The 21,426-nt window shown below is 34.5% G+C and overlaps 1 protein-coding gene across 1 annotated transcript in view; it reads right to left on the bottom strand.

Moving 5' to 3' along the window:
• Positions 1–2,165: 2,165 nt before the first annotated feature.
• LOC116550642 (nuclear receptor corepressor 1-like) overlaps positions 2,166–21,426 on the bottom strand; it is an 83,898-nt gene continuing 64,637 nt past the window's right edge. Inside the window, 3 exon segments of the mRNA XM_032276662.1 lie at positions 2,166–2,734; positions 2,737–3,912; positions 3,915–4,379. Coding sequence (XP_032132553.1) covers positions 2,496–2,734; positions 2,737–3,912; positions 3,915–4,379 — 1,880 coding nt within the window. The 3' untranslated portion in view covers positions 2,166–2,495.

Genomic DNA, 21,426 nt, shown 5'->3' with positions numbered 1-21,426 from the left:
TTGGCTCATGCCTGTAATCCCAGCATTTTGTGAGGCAGAGGTAGGCAGATGACCTGAGGTTGGGAGTTCGAGACCAGCCTGACCAACGTGGAGAAACCCCGTCTCTACTAAAAATACAAAATTAGCCAGGTGTGGTGGGACATGCCTGTAATCCCAGCATGTGCCACCACTTGGGAGGCTAAGGCAGGAGAATTGCTTGAACCTGGGAGGTGGAGGTTGTGGTGAGCCGAGATCGTGCCATTGCACTCCAGCCTGGGCAACGAGAGCGAAACTCCATCTCAAAAACAAGCAAACAAAAAAATTATGAGTAGTGTGCCTAGCACATAATATTTAGTAATTAATAGTTGTTTTTCCTTATATTAAAATACACTTAGTTTTATGCTAGAGCTATTAAAGGGAATCAATTTCAGGTAAATAATTTCCTGGAAAAGGCAATTGTTTTACTTTGACAGGTCAGCGATGGTAAAAATAAGTTTTACCGTATTGAAGTAGACATTGTACTACTTCAATAAGAGTACTACTTCAAGATGTACTAAAACAAGAGTACATCGTTGTTTTCATACAAGGTTAAGTTACTTATAATCCTAGGAAGTAGAAAAATGAATGAAGTTCTATTTCTTAGAAAGATAAAAAAGTATTAGACCACATAAACTTTTTCTGTCTTGGTTCTATATCACTAGAAGTTTGGTGCTGCTTTTTTTTTTTAAATTCACTTCAGTCATTAATATGACAAAAACATGTATAACAATCTAAGCTTCTCAAGTCATTTACATGTGTTTGATAAAGCTAGAAATGTACTCAAAGTTTAAGAAGAACTTTGCCCTAAAAATAACAAGTTCTTAAAAATCATTCCTGTGCTAAAATGGAAAAATGTGTTAGATATCTCCTAAGGAATGCTGAGGAAGGCTACTCTGCTGAATGAATTAGTGAAGAAAGGTCATTTTCTGTGGCAGAGATTTTAATTCCATTGGAAATATGGTCTTCAATACAGGATTGGTAACCTCCTTAAGGAAAAAATAGGAAACCAAAGAGAGGAGAAACACAGAACATGTTCAGACAGACTAAGTTTTACAATAGGAAAATCATCATCTCCAAATACTGAATGTTATAGAATTTTAAATCCATGCAAAGAAAGAAACTAGTAAGATACTTATGTGACTGTAAAATCAAATAGTATATCAACCCTAGCAATATAGAAATATCAATGCTTTATTTTATAAAATTCAATATTGGTATATTCCTAGATAGCAAGATTTGCATCAGTCCATAACTAATGAACAGATCTGAATACAACTGAACAGTAATATGGGTATGCAGTAAGATTTACTTGGACGTATCAATTCCACCTGAAGTATGAAGTACACTAAAATAATTGACTATTTTTATAATTTGCACCATTGAACGGCCAATGCTAATATGATATTGGCAGTGAGATACCTTCAATAAGAAGAGAACGAAATAGCACACTTGTCATCTTCATTATTCTCTTGAAGAGTACTATTTTGGTACATGCATGTGCATGTGTCCTTGTGAGTCCAAATGGCAACACTGCATGGAAATCATGAACATAAAATTGTGAAGCAGGTTCACTGTATACTGGTATCAAACCCAGGATAGGACGTGAAACACCAGACTAATATCATAAACCAGTATCAATCCACTTACATGTCCAGGAAGACAGAACACTCACACGACATGTTTCAAGTGAAGCAAATTTTTCACTCACAGACGGGCAGCATGGAGCAACATAGACTAGGATTCACAATGGACTCATCTGCAGAGGCTCAGGAAAGCTGCCCAGGGTGATGCATGGAGTCTCTTCTGTACACGCCCCATTTCGCACTGCAGCTGAAGAATCCCCAAAGTGGACTCCACCCTGGGTTTTATACCTATGAACTCTTAATACTCCGGGCTAAAGCATTTCATGACAGAATATTCTAGAAAAAGATGAAAACAGAGCCCAGGCTGTTTTGGTCAATCCCTCCTTACCGCAGAATGTGGCATGACTAGCACATTCGGCAGTCATTCTTGAGAACTACAAGTGAAAAAGGGAGAAAGAGCTGGGTCGCCAAAGACCTCTGGGGACTTGTCCTGCAATAATTAGTTTATGAAACATTACTAATAAATATGATTTTCTTTATTTTTTTTACACTGCAAAAAGATAATCTATTTACAGAAGAGTGATTTAAAGACATTATGGTTTTCTTTACAAACAGATGTAAGAACAGGAACTGTCCACTTTTTAAAAACTCTACATTTCAACCCTCCACTATTATAGTCCACTGAATTGCCTGTAACAAAGTCAGTTTCTTGTTTTTTTTTGTTGACTCTCCAAATAAATTTCCATCATTTCTTCATCATCTGTGGGCTGGCTATCCTGAAAAGTCTCAGGGCATAAGTCATAGAAGGCCAGGTTTTTGACCTGCTACTAAAAATTAAACCGTCAAAAACTGGAGATCCCTTTCCTGCACCCTGTTCCTCTCACTTTGGGCAGTTCAGTCATCACTATCCGAGAGGGTCTCATACTGTGCTGAGAGGAGCGAGGCAGGCCCCGGCTCCCAGATCCTGTTCTGTTGGTGAGGAGCTGCTTGGTTCACAGCAGACGGAGCGCACGCAATCGGTGTTGGTGGCGTACTGCTTAGCATGTGCATAGTCAGAGGGTTATAGGGAAACTGAGTTGAGCCTGTTGAAGAGGGCCTGTCTTCCCAGGCCCACCCTGGCATCTGCCTATGTAATCCCCTTCTGAATGTACAGAGGAGACTGAAGACGGCCGTTCGGTTCCTGAGTAGCCTTGCCCAGGGATAGGAGATTTACATTTCCTGCTGTTTGACTTGCTGATCAGCTTTGGTTTGCAAACTCCTCCTCAATGAGGTGATGGGTCCCCTTCCTCTCTCCGTGTCTCACCACTGGTCACAACTGAGGTGTTGGCAGTACCAGACACTACTACCATAGGCTGGGACATGACAACTCCATGATCCTCAACTTTGGCATCAAAGCTTCCTGTGAGAGCCTTCCTGATAATGTCCTCCAACCTGAGATTACTGGCAGGATCAGCAAAAGAATGACCTCTAGAGCTAACTGAGCCTGATGTAGTAATTGCTGGCAGATTAAAGATCTCAGTTCCTGGCTGAGCAGCTGGAAAAATCTCCTGCCTCTTTCATTTAACCACGGGTGATATGTTTTCAAGCTTGGTGAAGAATGAAGGCAAGTAGCTTATACTCCCTGGTGAGTGGGAATCATTCCTCTGCTCTGTAGGCTCTGAGCCCCTCTGAGACAAGAGCAGCAAGCTGTCCTGTTTCTCATGTACAACTGGAACCTGGGGTGGGGAGATGGGCTCGTACGGCTCCGAAGAGACATGACTCCTCTCTGGGAATGTTCCAGGCCTACTTCCCCTGGATTTGTCCACAAGATTTTCTGGAGAGACTCTTGAACCTGGTCTTTGATGATGGGCAGACTGAGCCTGGGATTCTGGGCTGTAACTGTGTGACGTTTTAGTCCTCACAGGTGTAGACACCAAAGAGGATGGTGAGTTCTGGAATGTAGAATTAGGAGGCTGCTGGGGAGTCTGCGAGGAAACTTGATTTCTAGTAAAATCTTGTGTGATAATTTGACAGATGTGATCAGCAAGTGTGATCAGCCGATGGGTCCTAGGCACTTGCCCCATTCCCTCTGCCTGTGAAGAAGGGGGCAACTGTTGTTGGGGAGATGACGATTCCTGCTGTGGTCGATAGTGAGGTAATGGCCCTTCATATTGTCTGGTAGGATCATTTTCAGCTTGATTTGCCTTAACAACCTCTGGTTGATAGGTCTGCAGCTTTTCCTGGGATGGTGTAGGCGACATGACAGGACTTATCACCTCAATAGCATCGCTAGGTTTTTCATACCTGTGTGAAGATAAGCTACTAGAAGAGTTGAACTTTGAGAGCCACGTTCCCTCGCATCCTTGTCCAAGACAATTTGCCGAGTGATGATCACGTCTATGAAATTAGCTGCAGTAATGGTAGTCTTCCCTCGGGTCCTTAGCTCTTCCTCATATCTGGATTTTGGAGGAGGCCCTTTATCTTTCCCAGCCTCAGAATAAACTACTGAAGAATGAGGCTGGGGCTTGCCACTTGGAAAGGCTGAAGAAGCGTATAAACACTGAACAGATCTCTTCACCTCCGGGGTTTTCTGCTCTAGCTGCTGCTGTTCACTAACTGCTGCTGAACTGCTTCTCAAATTTTCTTCTAACCTGGCAGCTTCATGCTTACTCTCTTTTGTTTTGGACACATCCATCTGGGGTGCAGAAGCTGCAGCATCCACAAGAGCGGCCAGGGCATTCGCAGCCGTGTTGTAACCGGAGGCTGGCAGACCTTGGCTTATTGAAGGGCCAAGGTCTGCTGATATTGTTTACATTACAATTTATCAAATCAATTATAATTCATTATAATTAATTCATTATAATTGATTTAATAAATTGTAATATAAACAATATCATTATAAATAATGGTAGAAATAAAACATTTCTTCATTTGCTATTTTTGTCCCATAAGAGTGATTCCTATAAATGGGATTATTGCTGTGTCAAGGGATAGAAATTTTTTAAAATGTTTGATCTGTGTTGCAAAATTGCTTCTCATAAAAGCTGTGCCAACTAAATTGCCCACAAATGCAATTTACATAGGTCATATTTAGTATCTACTTTACTATACCAGAGGAACATTGATGTGTACAGGAAATTTTACATGTACACCTCTGAGCATTAAAAAAAATAGCTATTTAAATTTCATCTAGAAGTATTGTTTGTTCCTTTCTATACTTGGGTATATTATTTTTATAATATTTAAAAATATTTACCACTGGATTTTAAGATTGTCTAAAATTTGTTATGGTTTCTTTATGTTAGCAATAATCTGTTAGAATTCATTACAAAAAATAATTTTCTTTATAATAACAATAACAACAGCAATAAAACAAAGTTAATGGATGTGCCAATAAATAGGCAAGAATTACCAGCATAACATTTGGAAGATTAGAAAGACAGTGACAAATATTGTTTAAAATATTTTGACAAAATATAAGAATAAGAGTAAAGAGAAAATAATAACAATAGAATCCCTTGATATTTAATATCTAGATTTTACAATTATACATGTACATCATTTCACAGTTTTAATTTGTTTGGAAAACCCCTGATGATAAATGAAAAGCTGACAAGTAGAAAAATATTTGTTAACTTTAATTGGAAAACTATGATGACTACTATCCCACTATGAAATATTCCACTATGATATACTTCGTGCCCCTTATGATATGCAAATGCTATCACAAATTGAAAACAATTAAACAGCATACTTTACATAAGTATTAAATAACAATTGAAAAGCAAAACATTGAAGATAAGACATAATTCAGTAGAGGTTCATCTTACTCAGCAAAAGAAGACTAGATAATGGGTGATAGTATGTAGAACAGGGTTCTACTGTTTAAAATATGCATTGTTTTATTGCACACCATTTTTTACATTAATTTTTTCTTAGCCAAAAGTAGACATCAAGATATTTTGTACTTAAACTAAATTTAAGAATAAAGCTTAACACAGAAAACCTCCTGTTAGGGCAAAATAAAGGCTGAAGAACAAGAATACATTCTTATTTAATTTTTTTATTTAATTGTTTTAATTTAATTTAATTTATTTAATTGTTTTAATTTTCATTTTTTTCTTCGACTTTTATTTTAAGTTCAGGGCTATATGTGCAGGATATGCAGGCTTGTTACGTAGGTAAACATGTGCCATAATGTAGGTAAACATGTGCCATAATGGTTTGCCACACAGATCATTCCACCATCTAGGTATAAAGCCAGTATCTATTAGCTGTTCTTCTTGCTGCTCTTCCTCGTGCTATCTGTGCCAACAGGCCCTAGTGTATGTTATTCCTCACATGTGTCTATGTGTTCTCATTATTCACCTCCCACTTATAAATAAGAACATCTGGTATTTGGTTTTCTGTTTCTGTGCTATTTTGCTGAGAATAATGATTTCCAATTCCATTCATGTTCCTGCAAAGGACATGATCTCATACTTTTGTATGGATGCGTAGTATTCCATGGTGTATATGTACCATATTTTTTTTATCTAGTCTATCATTGATAGGCATTTAGGTTGACTCTGTATCTTTGCTATTGTGAACAGCACTTCAATGAACATATGCATGCATGTACCTTTATAACAGACTGATTTATATTCCTTTAGGTATGTACCCACTAATGGGATTGCTGGGTCAAATGCTATTTTTGCCTCTAGGTCTTTGAGGAATTGCTGCACTATCTTTTGCAATGGTTAAACTAAGTGACACTCCCACCAACAGTGTAAATGTGTTCCTTTTTCTCTGCTACCTCACTAGCATCTGTTGTTTCTTGACTTTTCAATAATAGCCATTCTAACTGGCATGAGATGGTATCACAATATGGCTTTGATTTGCATTTCACTAATAATCAGTGATCTTGAGCTTTTTCTTCATATGTTTTTTGGCCACATGTTTGTCTTCTTTTGGGAAGTGTCTGTCCCATAAGAACAGAAAACCAAACACCGCATGTTCTCATCATAAGTGGGTATTGAACAATGAGAGCACAGGGACACAGGGAGGGGAACATCACAAATTGGGGCCTAGAGAGTGGGAGGCTAGGGGAGGAATAGCAGGTGGTGGGGGAATTAGGGAGAGATAGCATTAGGAGAAATACCTAATGTAGATGATGGGGTCATGGATGCAGCAAACCACTACCGTGGCATGAGTATACCTGGGTAACAAACCTGCAGGATCTGCACATGTACCCCAGAACTTAAAGTATAATTAATTAATTAAAAAATAGAAGTGTCTGTTCATGTTCTTTGCTCTCTTTTTAATAGAGTTGTTAGTTTTTTCCTTGTAAATTTAAGTTCCTTATAGACTCTGGATATTAGACCTTTGTTAGATGGTTAGATTGCAAAAATCTTCTCCCATTTTGTAGTTGTCTGTTTACTCCAGTGATAGCTTCTTTTGCTCTGCAGAAGTTCCTGAATTTAATGAGATTCCATTTTTCAAATTTGCTTTTGTTGCAATTTATTTTGGTGTTTTCCTCATGAAGTCTCTGCCTGTGTCTATGTCCTGTGTGGTATTGCCTATACTTTCTTCTGGAGTTTGTATATTTTTGGGTTGTATATTTAAGTCTTTAATTCATCTTGAGTTAATTTTTGTATATGGTACGAGAAAGGGGTCCAGCTTCAATTTTCTGCATATCACTAGCCAGCACTCCCAGCACCATTGATCAAATATGGAGTCCTTTCCCCATTGCTTGCTGTTTTCAGGTTTGTCAAAGATCAGAGGCTTATAGGTGTGCTGTCTTATTTTTGAGTTCTCTATTCTTGTTCCATTGTTCTATGTGTCTGTTCTTATACCAGTATCATACTATTTTGGTTACTGCAGCATTGTAGTATAATTTGAAATCAGATAACATGATGCCTCCAGCTTTGTTCTTTTTGCATAGAATTGTCATGGCTATTTAGACTCATTTTCATTTTCATATAAATTTTAAAATAGTTTTTTTCTAATTCTGTGACGAATGTCAATGCTAGTTTAATGAGAATAGAATTGAGTCTATAAATTACCTGGGGCATACTGCCCATTTTCATGATGTTGATTCTCCCTATTTAAGAGCATGGAATGTTTCTCCATTTGTGCCCTCTGTGATTTCTTTAGGCAGTGGTTTTGTAAGTCTCCTTGAAGAGTTCTTTCACTTCCCTTATTTGTAGCAATTGTGAATGGGAATTCATTCATAATTTCTCTCTCTGCTTGCCTGCTGTTAGTGTATAGGATTGCTAGCAATTGTTACACATTGATTTTATATCCCAAGAGTTTGCTGAAGTTGCTTATTAGCTTAAGCTTTTGGGCTGATAGAATGGGGTTTTCTAGATATAGTATCATGTCATCTGCAAACAAAGATAATTTGACTTCTTCTTTTTCTATTTGAATATTCTTTCTTTCTTTCTCTGGCTTGATTCACCTGTCCATAATTTCCAATACTATGTTGAATAGGAGTGGTGAGTGATGGCATCTTCCAATTTTTGCCCATTCAGTACAATGTTGTCTGTGGTTTTATCATATATGGCTCTTATTATTTTGATGTATGTTCCTTCAATACCTAGTTTATTGAAATGACCAGAAAAATTCACAGCTGAATTCTACCAGATGTACTAAGAGCTGGCACCATTTCTAATGAAACTATTCTAGTAAATTGAAAAGGAGGGACTCCTCTCTAACTCATTCTATGAGGCCAGCATCAGGCTGATACAAAACCTAGGAGAGATACAATAACAAATTTTAGGCCAATATCTTTGATGAACATTGATACAAAAATCCTCAGTAAAATACTGGCAAACCAAATCCAGCAGCTCATCAAAGCGCTTATCCACCAGGATCAGGTTTTCTTTGTCACCAGATGCAAAATTGGTTCATCACACATAAATCAATAAATGTGATTCATCACATAAACAGAACTAAACAGAAAAAACACATGATTATCTCAATAGATGCAGAAAAGGCATTTGATAAAATTCAACATCTCTTTATGTTAAGAATACTTTCTAATTCATGGAAACACTTTCTAATGCATGGAAATGGTATGAATAGAAAATGTATGGGAAATTCATAGAATATGCCATTTGTCCATATCTTTCAACTGTTGAATGTAGGCAAAGTTAAACATTTTGAGTTAACGCTAACATGGTGCACAATTAAACATTTGTTTCATGGGATATTCTCTGACAAGAAACTGCTATGTTAACTAAATTAGAATCTAGAGTGTGTCTTTTCCCACTTATGAAGTATTGAAACATAACTTCTTTAGTCTAGTTAGTATGTTTATAGATTTAAAAAAGTTATTATTTTATAAAAAGAAATTCATGTTCTGCAGTAGAAGTAAATGGCTTTGACAAAAGCAAATTTTAAATGCCTTATTATATAATTACCATATTATTATTTTTAATGAGCTTTTTTTATTGTATTTTAGGTTCTGGGGTACATGTGCAGATCATGCAGGATTGTTGCATAGGTACATACATGGCACTGCGGTTTGCTGCCATATTATTTAATTGCCATATGCATAATCTTCACAAATCATTTTAAAGCAAATATCAGATATTATGACTTTCATCACTAAGTAGTTTACTATGCATCTTTATAAAATACATTTTCTTAAAAATATGATTAACCCTCACAAAATGTTTTTAAAAATATTTAAATATAACATGCAACTTATATCAAATTTTCCTCAATTACCCCTCAAATGTCTTTTTACTATTGATTTCAGTAGTAATTATTTTTAAATATTAGAGCATTCATTTAGGCAGAAAAAGTGAGACTTCATTGTACTCCAAATGGTAGGTGTGATACAGTAAGTGTAAGTTGACATATTTCTACTTACTAAAAGGAGTTTTGCAAATATAAATGGTCTGCCTTGTGCAATAATAATCTTCTAGCCACTGCAAAAGTTGATTGGCCACATATCAGAGATAAAGTAGTAAACATTGGTACATTGAGTAAAAAGTTGAACAAAATTGTATTCACTCTCACTGTAAGAGTCATTACACTGGGGAGAAATGTCACTGTTGTACTACTTAAAAATTTCCCACAATTAAAATAAATTTCAAAATATAAGGTATGTGGACTGTGAGATTTTTGGTTAACAAGTAAAGTACAGGCCGGGCGCGGTGGCTCAAGCCTGTAATCCCAGCACTTTGGGAGGCCGAGGCGGGTGGATCACGAGGTCAAGAGATCGAGACCATCCTGGTCAACATGGTGAAACCCCGTCTCTACTAAAAATACAAAAAATTAGCTGGGCATGGTGGTGCGTGCCTATAATCCCAGCTACTCAGGAGGCTGAGGCAGGAGAATTGCCTGAACCCAGGAGGCGGAGGCTGCGGTGAGCCGAGATCGCGCCATTGCACTCCAGCCTGGGTAACATGAGTGAAACTCCGTCTCAAAAAAAAGAAAAAAAAAAAAAAAAAAAAAAAAAAAAAAAAAAAAAAAAAATATCATGATATTGTTTTATTTATGCCTCACTAGCTTAAATACTTTCTTTTTCTTACGTCACTGAATCTATTCTGGTTCTTCAAAACTGCATTTAAAAAACACTTAATTACTTCATAATTTTAACTTACACAGAAGATTTTTCATTGTCAGAAGAAACTTCCATCAAGAGTCACTTCAGTGCATTTATTCAAAGTACTTATTGAAACTGATAATTATTTCACCACTGGTGTTCTTGATATAGTGTGCTCCCTATATCACAATGTGCTCTTTGAAATTTCTTTTTATTTAAATATTAGTTATCATTTTAAATAATTTGAGATTTTCTTCTTTTTTTTTAATTATACTTTAAGTTCTGGGGTACATGTGCAGAACGTGCAGGTTTATTACATAGGTATACACATGCCATGGTGGTTTGCTGTATCCAGCAACTCATCATTTACATTAGGTATTTCTCCTAATCCCCTAGGATTAGTTATTTCTCCTAATCCCCTCCCCTTGTCCCCTGCCCCCTGACAGGCCCTGGCGTGTGATATCCCCCTTCCTGTGTCCATATGTTCTCATTGAGCAACTCCCACTTATGAGTGAGAACATGCGGTTTTTGGTTTCCTTGTTTCATTAACTTTTTTAGCTTTGATCATGAATGCTTGAATTTTAACACTTTAATGTACATTTATTAAAGCTTAGTATTATGAATTAATAAAATTTCCTGCTAAAAGAAATAAGAAATATATGAAACAATATTGTCACTTTAGACCAATGTAAAGAAACATGGAAGTATTTATTCTCTGGCTTGAAGTCGCCAAATTAAATGAACAAAATATATAAAACAGCATTTTGAAGGACAAAGGATATAAGGTAATGAAGGAGAATGATCTTGAGAGATGGAGGAAATAAAAACTATATAAGCACTATGATAACACCAGATTACTGCCCAGAGAGAGATTCCAGGCTTCAACACAGTCAAGAAGAATCCATATATATATATTTAATAATATTTTATACAATCTGGCAGACTCCTTGACTTGAGGAGACAGTGATAACGGTACATGGAAAACAAGACAATATTGAAATGACAGAGTAGCAGAGAAGACAGAGCTGCATAAAAACAGAACACTGAAGACTGGCATATAGTCTCATTCACACATATTCATCTGAGTACCAATAAGTGTGTGAAGCAACTACCAAGAAAAGATTCATCTAAAAGTGTTGAGATAACAGTGTCACTCACACGGGGCTTAAGATAATCCACTTTCCTGCCAGCCAGACTGGAAAGCTTCATGATTCATCAGGCATGGGATAAAGTACACAGAGGGACTTGCCTCCACAATAGGGAACAAGTAGGCCTGGAAAGAGAATTGATCCAGTGCTATCTAAAATGTCTGAATATCCAGAAAAGACTACTAAACTCACACATAGAGCAATACAAATTTTTAAGTCAAAATACAAAAACAAAAGAAAATAAAAACACAACAATCAAAGCACCAGTGAGCTGTGGGAAAATTTCAAGTAGTTGATAATATACGTGTTTAGAATCCATGAAGCGGAAGAAAGAGGTGGAAGAAAAAAAAAATACTGAAACAATGAAAACTAACATTTTGTTTTCCATATAAGGTAAAAATATAAACCCAAATATGCCAGAAACTCAATAAGCTTAAATCACAGTACTCAAGAAGAAAATTGCAACAAGACATATTGGAATCAAATTGTTCAAAACCAGTGATAAGAATGAAATCTTAAAAGCTCCACCAGAAAAAAAAAAAAATGTTATTTGCAAAGGAAGAAAGATAAAAATAATGGCTAGCTCCCATTAGGAAAAAATGAAAGCAAGAAGAAAGTGAATGAAAATAAAAAAATAAATAAATAAATAAATAAATAAATAAACAAAGTCAATTTAGATTTCTGTACCTAACAAAAATAAATCTTTTTAAAATAAGGATTTATAGAAAGACCTTTTTTTTTTTTTTTTTTTTTTTTTTTTTTTAGATGCAATTTTGCTCCTGTCACTCAGGCCAGAGTGCAATGACACAATCTTGGGTCACTGCAACCTCCTCTTGGATTCAAGCGATTCTCCTGCCTCAGCCTCTGAAGCAGCTGACATTACAGGCTCCCACCACCACACCCAGAGTTTCATCATGTTGACCAGGCTGAACTTAGGTGATCCATTCACCTCAGCTTCCCAAAGTGCTGGAATTATAGGCTTGAGCTATGACACCCAGCCAAGAAAGATGTTTTATTGATGTAAAATAGCCAGATATAATAAAAGATAATTCACACTAAAAGAATTGCTAAATAAATTTTTTTAGGCAGAAGACAGAATGATAACAAATAAGAATTTGTATAAATTCAAAGGAATGTGAGAGCATGGGAATGATAACTACACAAATAAATTGGTATGACTTTTAATAATTTTAATCTCATTAAAGATAGCTGTAGTTGAAAAAATTGCAACAGTAAACTAATATCTATTGAATATATATATATAAGTTAAATGAATTACAACAATAGTTCAAAATTCAAAAGGGTTGAAATACAATCATACTATTGCAAGGCTCTTAGAACATCCACGGAGTGGAATAATATTACCTAAATGTAGACTAAGGAAATTAATGCTGTGAAGTCCAGACCATAAAGCAGCCATTAAAATAAATAACAAATAGCCAATAAACTACAATTTAGATAAAACATTATGATAAAATGCATCCAGTTAATGCTAAATTAGGTAAAAAATATATAAAATAATTGAAAAAAAAACAGAGAAGACCAATGCAAAACAAATAGTAAGTGACAAAATAAAATCTAATTACATGGATAATCACATTTAATATAAAGTTCAAAACACCAATTAAATGACAGAGAATGAAAGACTTGATTTTTTTTAAGTTTACAAAACAAAGACAAAAATAAGTTGAAACTGAAAGAATAGAAATACAAATAGCATGCTAGCACTAATCTAAAGAAAGCTAGAATGACTATATCAATAATTGAAAGAGTGGATTTCAGAGCAAAGAATATTGTCTAGAATAAAAAGATTTACTTAGCAATAATAAAGAGGTCAACTCATCTAGTTGAAATAATAACTCTCTCTCAATTTACACAAAAAGTAGAATGTAAATCACTACAAAAAATAAGATATTTTAAACAACACAATAAAATTCAGCTAAGTGATAATAGAATACTATACCCAACAATAGCACCAATGAGCTGTGGGAAATACAGATTTGTTTCAAGTACACTTATAATATTTACTGAAATATGTCATGTTTTTCTACAAAATAAGTTATATTAAACTTCAAAAAATTAAGTTATATAAAAATGTTATATGACTACAATGGAATTGAATTAGATATCAATAGTAGACAGATATTAGGAACTTGCCCAAATTTTTGAAAACTAATTAAAAATATCATATGGGTCAAAGACAAAATTAAAATAACAATGAAATTAAAGATACAATTTAGGAGATGCCTTTAGAACTGTATTTTAGGGGATATTTGTAACACAAAATACTCCTGTAACAGAACAATAAAGGTTTCAAATTCCTAACCTTGACTATTTGTTTAGGAATTAGAATACGAACAAATGAAAATAAAGGAAGTAGAATAAAGAAAAAGATAAAGACCAGAATATAAAACTCAATTAAACAGAACACAGAATCACAATAGAAATGTCAGTAAGCTCAAGACTTAATTTGTCAAAGATATCAAAATTTATAGACAACTAGGTAGACTAGCAGAGATCAGAGTGAATACAAATTGAAACTATAAAAAAGATGGATTATTTAAAATTAATTACCTCTTTAAAGGCCCTATCTCCAAATATAATCACATTCTGAGGCACTGTGTGTTAAGACTTCAATATTTGTAGTTTTGAGTGAGGTGGACAATTCAGTCCACAATACCATGTGATAATTAATTTTAGGTGTCAACTTGACTGGGTTAATGTATAGCTAAATAACTAGTAGAGCATTCTTTTAGGATCTGGCTGTGAGGGGCCATTCCTGGAATAAACTGTCATTTAAATAATTAAATCTTACTCAATGGACTAAGTAAGAAAAATTCATTCTCACTCAACATAGGTGGGCATCGTCAAAGCAGTTGAGGGCCCAAATAGAGCAAAGAGGCAGAAGAAAGGCAAATTCATTGTCTCTCTCTCCCTTCTGGACCTGGCACACCCATATTCCAGTGCCCTTGATCATCAGAATTCTAGGCTCTCTGGCCTTTCAACGAGGACTTGCACCAGTGGCTCCCCTGGTTCTCAGGTCTTTGGCCTTGGAACGAGAGTCACACCGTCAGCTCCCCCTGTTCTCAGGTCTGCAGAGTTGGACTGAGCTATGCCACCAGCTTCCCTGGATTTCCAGCTTGCAGGCAGCATATGGTGGGACTTTTCAGCCTTCATAGTTTTGTGAGCTAATTATCTTAATAAATCACCTCACACAAAATTCTCTATATATCCTATTGTTTCTGTTTCTATGGAAAACCCTCTCTAACCATGCTAACAATTTTAGATGCACCACATGATAATATCAATAGACACAAAAAAACAATGATGGCAGAATCTCACAACCAGTCCTCACAAAACCTCTCAGCAAACTTAAAAGGCAGTTCTTTAATGTATAAAAACCTATAGCTAATATTTCATTTAATTGTGAAAAACTGAATGCTTTCCCTCTAAGATCAGGAACATGACTAGCAAGTTTAATTTCCTCTGTTTTATTTATCAATTTACTAGGTGTTCTAGATAGAGCAATAAGGGAAGATAAAAAATAAAATCTTTCCAGGTAAAACAGGAAGTAAAAGTGATCGTATTTATAGATGGCATCATTAAGGGAAATAATCCATTGAAGTTTTAAATAAGCAACTAAAGGCAGGGCATTTAAGAAATAAGATTAACATACAAAAATAGTTGATTTCTTCATACGGGCAGCAAACAATTGGAAAATATTTTTTGAATGCCATTTACAATAGCATCAAAATGGAAAATAAAATTTGTATTAAAAGTGAAAAATCTGTACACCATAAACTATAAAACCTGCTGAGAAAAATTAAAGAAGACTTAACTAAATGAAGAGAGATATATAACCAAGTGTCAAAACACTAAATACTTACAATATAAATCTTTCAAATTTGCCATTAGATTCAATGCAATATTATGTGCTTTTACACTGTTGGTGGGAGAGTAAATTAGTTCAACCATTGTGGAAGACAGCGTGGCAATTCCTCAAGGATTTAAAAAAGAAGTACCATTTGACCCAGCAATCTCATTACTGGGTATATACTCAAATGATTATGCATCGTTCTATTATAAAGACACATGCACACATATGTTTATTGCAGCACTGTTCACAATAGCAAAGACTTGGAACCAACCCAAATGCCCATCAATGATAGACTGGATAAAGAAAATGTGGCACATATACACCACAGAATACTATGCAGCCCTAAAAAAGGATGAGTTTATGTCCTTGGCAGGGACATGGATGAATCTGGAAACTATCATTCTCAGAAAACTGACACAAGAACAGATAACCAAACAACACCTCATGTTCTCACTCATAAGTGTGAGTTGAACAATGAGAACACATGGACACAGGAAGGGGAACATTACACACTGGGACCTGTCAATGGGTGTGGGGCTAGTGGAGGGATAGCAAGGGTTGGGAGGGGATACAGAAGGGATAGCATTAGCAGAAATACCTAACGTAAGTGACGAGGTGATGCCTGTAGCAAACCACTATGCCATGTATATACCTATGTAATAAACCTGTACGTTCTGCATATGTACCCCAGAACTTAAAAGTATAATAAAAAAAACACAGTTGGCATACTTTTAAGGGAATTAACAAAATTATTATAAATTTCATTAAAAAATTTAAAGAACTTAGAATAGCTAAAACAACTTTGAAATAGAACAAATTTGTAGTACTATCTAAATTCAAAATTGATTGTAAAGGTTAATAGTTAATATAAAATCAGCATAAAGATAAGCAAATAAAACAGACAAGACTACAGAAATAGAACACATATGGAAAATTGATTTTCACAATAGGTACAAAGACAATTACATGGAGAAATGCCAGTCTTCAATAAACATGATGGATACCCATGTGCAAAAGCATATTTGAATTCATACAACATATATACAAACTAACTCTAAATGTCATAGGCCTAAATATAAAACTGAAACTATGAAACTTGCAGAAGAACATTTGACATAAGTAGATGTTTTAAATATCATGATGCCACAAGCATTATTCATAAAATACCAATATATAAAATTAAGCTTTACCAAGTAAAATCTTTTGCTCCTTGAAACACACTGTTAAGTTTAAAAAAGATAATCCATATGTTGGGAGAAAATATTTACAAAGCACATATCCATTGAATAACTTCTGTCCAAACTATATAAAGCATACTCCAAATTTAATAATAGGAAAACAATAAAAATTTGGTTAAAAAATCTGAACACTAATTTCTCCAAAGAAGATGAGTACATGGAATATAAGGATTATGAAAAAAGCTCAATATCATACATTATTGGAAAACTGTAAAAATAATTTATAGTAATACTACTATAGACCCAGCAGAATGTCTAAAATTAAATAATAACTAAAATATATTTACTGCACCTATTATCAGGCCGTATGTAGGAAAATGGAGCTCTTATACAGAGTTGGTAGGAATGTAACATAGTGTAACCACTTTTGAAAATTGTTTGCGCCGGGCGCGGTGGCTCAAGCCTGTAATCCCAGCACTTTGGGAGGCAGAGGCGGGTGGATCGCGAGGTCAAGAGATCGAGACCATCCTGGTCAACATGGTGAAACCCCGTCTCTACTAAAAATACAAAAAATTAGCTGGGCATGGTGGCACGTGCCTGTAATCCCAGCTACTCAGGAGGCTGAGGCAGGAGAATTGCCTGAACCCAGGAGGCGGAGGTTGCGATGAGCCGAGATGGTGCCATTGCACTCCAGCCTGGGTAACAAGAGCGAAACTCCGTCTCAAAAAAAAAAAAAAAAAAAGAAAATTGTTTGCTAGTGTCTTAAAAGTTAAATATTCACCTGTCATATGATCCAGTCCATTCCTCGCTTTTACCCAATGGAAATGAGAGCATATTTCCATACAATGATTTTAGTTGAAGTCTTATAGTAGCTTTACCTGTAAAGGAAAAAATCTGGAAAAATATTCATATTCCTTCATCTAGTTAATTACTCATCTAAATGTAGTGATTCCATAGAATGTATTGCTACTCATACAAACAAAATGAACTATGAATACATCCTACAATGTGGAAGCATCTCGAAATAATTTTGCTCTAATAGAGGCAAAATGAAAGACTACATACTTTTAATCCATTTATATAAAATTTAAGAAAATTCAGATTAATTTTTCAGTTTGGTTGGAAGCTGCTTCTCATGAGTCAGCCTAGGGTTAGATTTTGCTTCCTTTTCAATAATTCACATGCAAGCTTAGAAATAGTTTTCACTATGCTTGGCATTACCAATGTTTTCATGACTTTCAAGACTTATCTAACCACAAAAATAATTGCCCAGCTGTAATCCAAATAAACAACAATATAAAACAAGGCTAATGACTTAAAAAGACTTAGTAACTCCAAAATACGAGACTAAGCTAAGCTTCTAAATTAGGCAGCTTTCTAAAGAAGAAAAAGTCTATTTAGAATTATTTTTAATGTTAAAAGATATAACAAATAAACATGAATGCTAGTTTTATTATAAATTATGCATTTTAATGAGATAATTATACTGTTTATTGAATGACAAAAAATTAGTTACAAATCTATGTGAATTAAAATAATTAGATTAATTATTATAGTTATTATATATTGTACATTAGTCAATCTGTTAGGAAATATAAATAAACTCATGGCTATTAAAAACATATTTTTTCTAACTGAAAATTTTGACAAGTATTCTTTAGTTCCTAGATTTTTTGTTTTCAGGTACTATTTTTCAATGAGCAGAACCAGAGACTTGAAAAAAATCAAGTCTTATTTTATATCTAGGGCAAGGAAAGCATAACTTGAGACTTTTTGTTGCCAGAGAGAAAGCATACTTATAAATTTAGAGGACTGCAGAATCTCATATTGCCATCAACTTGACTGTATTTGAGCATCAACAAGAAATTAATAGTTACTCAATATAAATGAAATCTGTAAAAAGTTGTGACAATGATAATCAAAAAGAGAAAATTTTTAATCACAGGTCAAAAGTAAGTAAACATAATGGAGCATATTTCTTTTGAATTTTGTGATATAGCCTGTTATAATTACATTAAATTTTGTGATTAGTACTCATATATTTTGTTTTAAAAAATAAAAATACATTAGGCACACAATTTTTATTTAAGTTTAGAGTTTGAAGTCAGAATTAACTTAAATTTAGCACTTTAAAAAAGAATGGTTTTTATTTGTTTTATTTATTATACTTTAAGTTCTGGGGTACATGTGCAGAACACGCAGGTTTGTTACATAGGTATACACTTGCCATGGTGGTTTGCTGCATCCATTGCCCCATCATCTACATTAATTATTACTCCTAATGCTATCCCTCCCCAATACCCCAACCCCTGCTATTTTAATAAAATCTCACAACAAAATAGACCATTGATACGTAAAAACAATAAATATCCAAAGGAAAAATAATATATTTGAAAAGAATAAGGAACATATTAGTAAAGGACCAAACTCAATTTTTAGATTAAGAAATGTGGCTTTCTGCCTATAAGTCCATCTACTGGGTAGGCTGAGGCAGGAGAATTGCTTGAACCCAGGAACCCAGGAGGCAAAGGCTCCAGTGAGCCAAGATCATTGCACTTCACGATGTCACCTGAGCAACAGAGCAAGACTCCATCGATTAAAAAAAAAAAAAAAATGTTTACCTGATGTTACAGCAAGGGGAGTTACATAAACTCCTTACAGAGTGCTAAAATTTGCTTCTAAATGACCAAATATATGTGGAAATTAGGATGCATTAATGTGTTTGATGTTCAACTAATCTTGAGAGTAACTCATTACAAAACGAAATAAAAATTTATCTTATTATGTGTTTTTGGTAGCCAAAAAGCTGGCGCCTGGTGTGGTATGTCCTCTGCATTCCTTTCATCATACTCCATGTTTGCTTGCTCGTGGTGACAAGGAGCAAAGATAATGCTCTGTTTAAAAGTTCTGAATAATATTGAAATGATCTTCAAACTGTAACTAAAGTAGAGGACTTTCAGTACATATATTAGTATTAATTTGTAGCTTCGGTTTTGGTTTTGTTTTTGTCTTGCCTAAAAGAGTATACATTTGATTTTTCTGTGAAGCATCCAGTGAGTATTTAAAGGAGGTATTGTATGTGAAGCTTCAAAATTAGACACTTACATTGAATTGCATTCATATTCCAGCTTCTAGTATTTTCATTTCAAATAAATGTTAAAATTAAGTCGACAACAACAAAAATAGAAAAAAAGTGACTTTCATTAAATACTGAAAAAATGGCTCAAGTAGAAGCAAAAGCTGCTAGACAAAATTAAGGCAGGCAAAGTGGGGGAATTAAGGAGGTATGTAAATGGAATTTATTAGCAGGAAAGTCAACAGTCTAAGTGATGTATTGGATTATAGGTTGAAAGAAAAAAAAGAAGGATACAATATTGACTTCTAAGTCTGTGGTCCTGTGGAGCTATTTGAGAAAAGTTCCTTTCACTAGGATAAGAAACCGTAGAAGGATAGAGGAGGACCATTTTAATTGACAGAGGGACAAAAAGATCATCAGTTTAGTTTTCCAGTGTTGTGTTTGGGATTGGTACATGTTTATGATTCAGATAAGATACCAGGACTAGAGACATTAATTTGGAAACTATTTATTTATATCTTGTTAGTAAATAAATCAGCCTAAAAATAGAAATATTGAGAAGAAGAAGGCCCCAAAGTTTCAATGAACCCCAACACTAGTGGCTGAGTAAATGAAGATATAACAGCAAAGAAAACAAACAAAGAGTGACCACAGTAACAGGAAGAAAACCAGCAGTTTTGTCAGGAAATCCAAAGTAAGAAAGATTTTCAGTATTCCTGAAAAGTCAATGAAGATAAAATTTATAAAATATCCAAGAAATATAAAGACATAGAAGTCACTGATAACCTTAATGAGACTAGAGGCATAAGTTATGCTCGAAACAGATTAGCATCTGATAAATAAGTTGATGAAGAAAAAAAAGTCATCTATGTAAGAAAGGAGATGACTAGGTCAGGAAACAGGAAAATGTTTTGTGATCAATATTGTGTGTTTAGCATGTTTCTTTAAGGTAAGAGATACTCTGATTGGGTGAAGTGGAGGTATTGAATGTACAAGAGCAAATAGTTGAAATTTAAACTCTTTCCAATTAGTTTATTTATTCATTCATTTATTTATTACAGAGTAAAGTATAAACAAGTTTATTAGAGCAGTAAATAAACAAAAAAGTAGCTATTGCATAGGGAGAACAGCCAAAATTTACAATCTTAAAGTTGAAATAAGAACTGTAACTCAATGTATAGTTTGGAGAATCCTCTAAAGTAGTTGAAGAGTCACCTTTTGCATTGTAACAGAAGAGGAGTCATAGATATAGAGAGACATGGAAGTTTGGTAAAAGTCTTATCTTACATGGAGAGGACTCCGTGGGATAAGGTCAAATATTTGTAAAAGTGGAAAAGTATTGAAGTGCTTGTTTTTGCAAATTGAGGTATTGGATTTTATCACAGAATTATAGTTGTAAGAATAAAACATATTTGAACATAGTATTATGCCAGTAGGAATAAAATGTCAAACTCTGCTGAGGTCATATTTAAGGTTATTGATCCTTTTTTTTAATCACATTTGCAACATCTTTTATTATGACTATATCTAACAAAGCACTCAAAAAATTATTCATTAGTATTTTTGCCATTCAATGACAATGAAAATTCAAGGGAATTCAGATTGTTAATGGATAAGTGTGCTATGAACTTTATGCTAAATAAGAAAAGAAATGAAGAAAGAACTGACAGAAAGGAGAAGGATCGGTGAACTAGATGTCCTGATGAGAAAGAAACATTTTTGTACAATTTTTCTTATGTTTGAATTGATAATTTTAGAGATTAGAATGGCAGCAGGGCATCAAAAGTTCCTGTATGCTGAGAAAGCATTAAAAAAATAGGTCACTATAAATTAGGAGGATTAGGAGGTTTCCAAACTGCAAGACAAATTTATCAGAATGAAAGTTTTCCACATAGTGTATGGATAAGCTACTCAAATAGTTGACTAGTGTTTTTTGTGAAAGCGAAGTAATTACTAAAAATTCAACAGATGTCAACTATTAGGAGTAAGCAGAAGATTGGGGGGAGGATATTATTTAAAGACTAATAGGGA

Source organism: Sapajus apella, unplaced genomic scaffold (genome assembly GCF_009761245.1).
Source record: "Sapajus apella isolate SASKATOON/1434 unplaced genomic scaffold, GSC_monkey_1.0 scaffold8, whole genome shotgun sequence".
Taxonomy (NCBI): domain Eukaryota; kingdom Metazoa; phylum Chordata; class Mammalia; order Primates; family Cebidae; genus Sapajus; species Sapajus apella.
The sequence above is the reverse complement of the archived record's forward strand: the minus strand, read 5'-3'. Positions and strand labels throughout refer to the sequence as shown.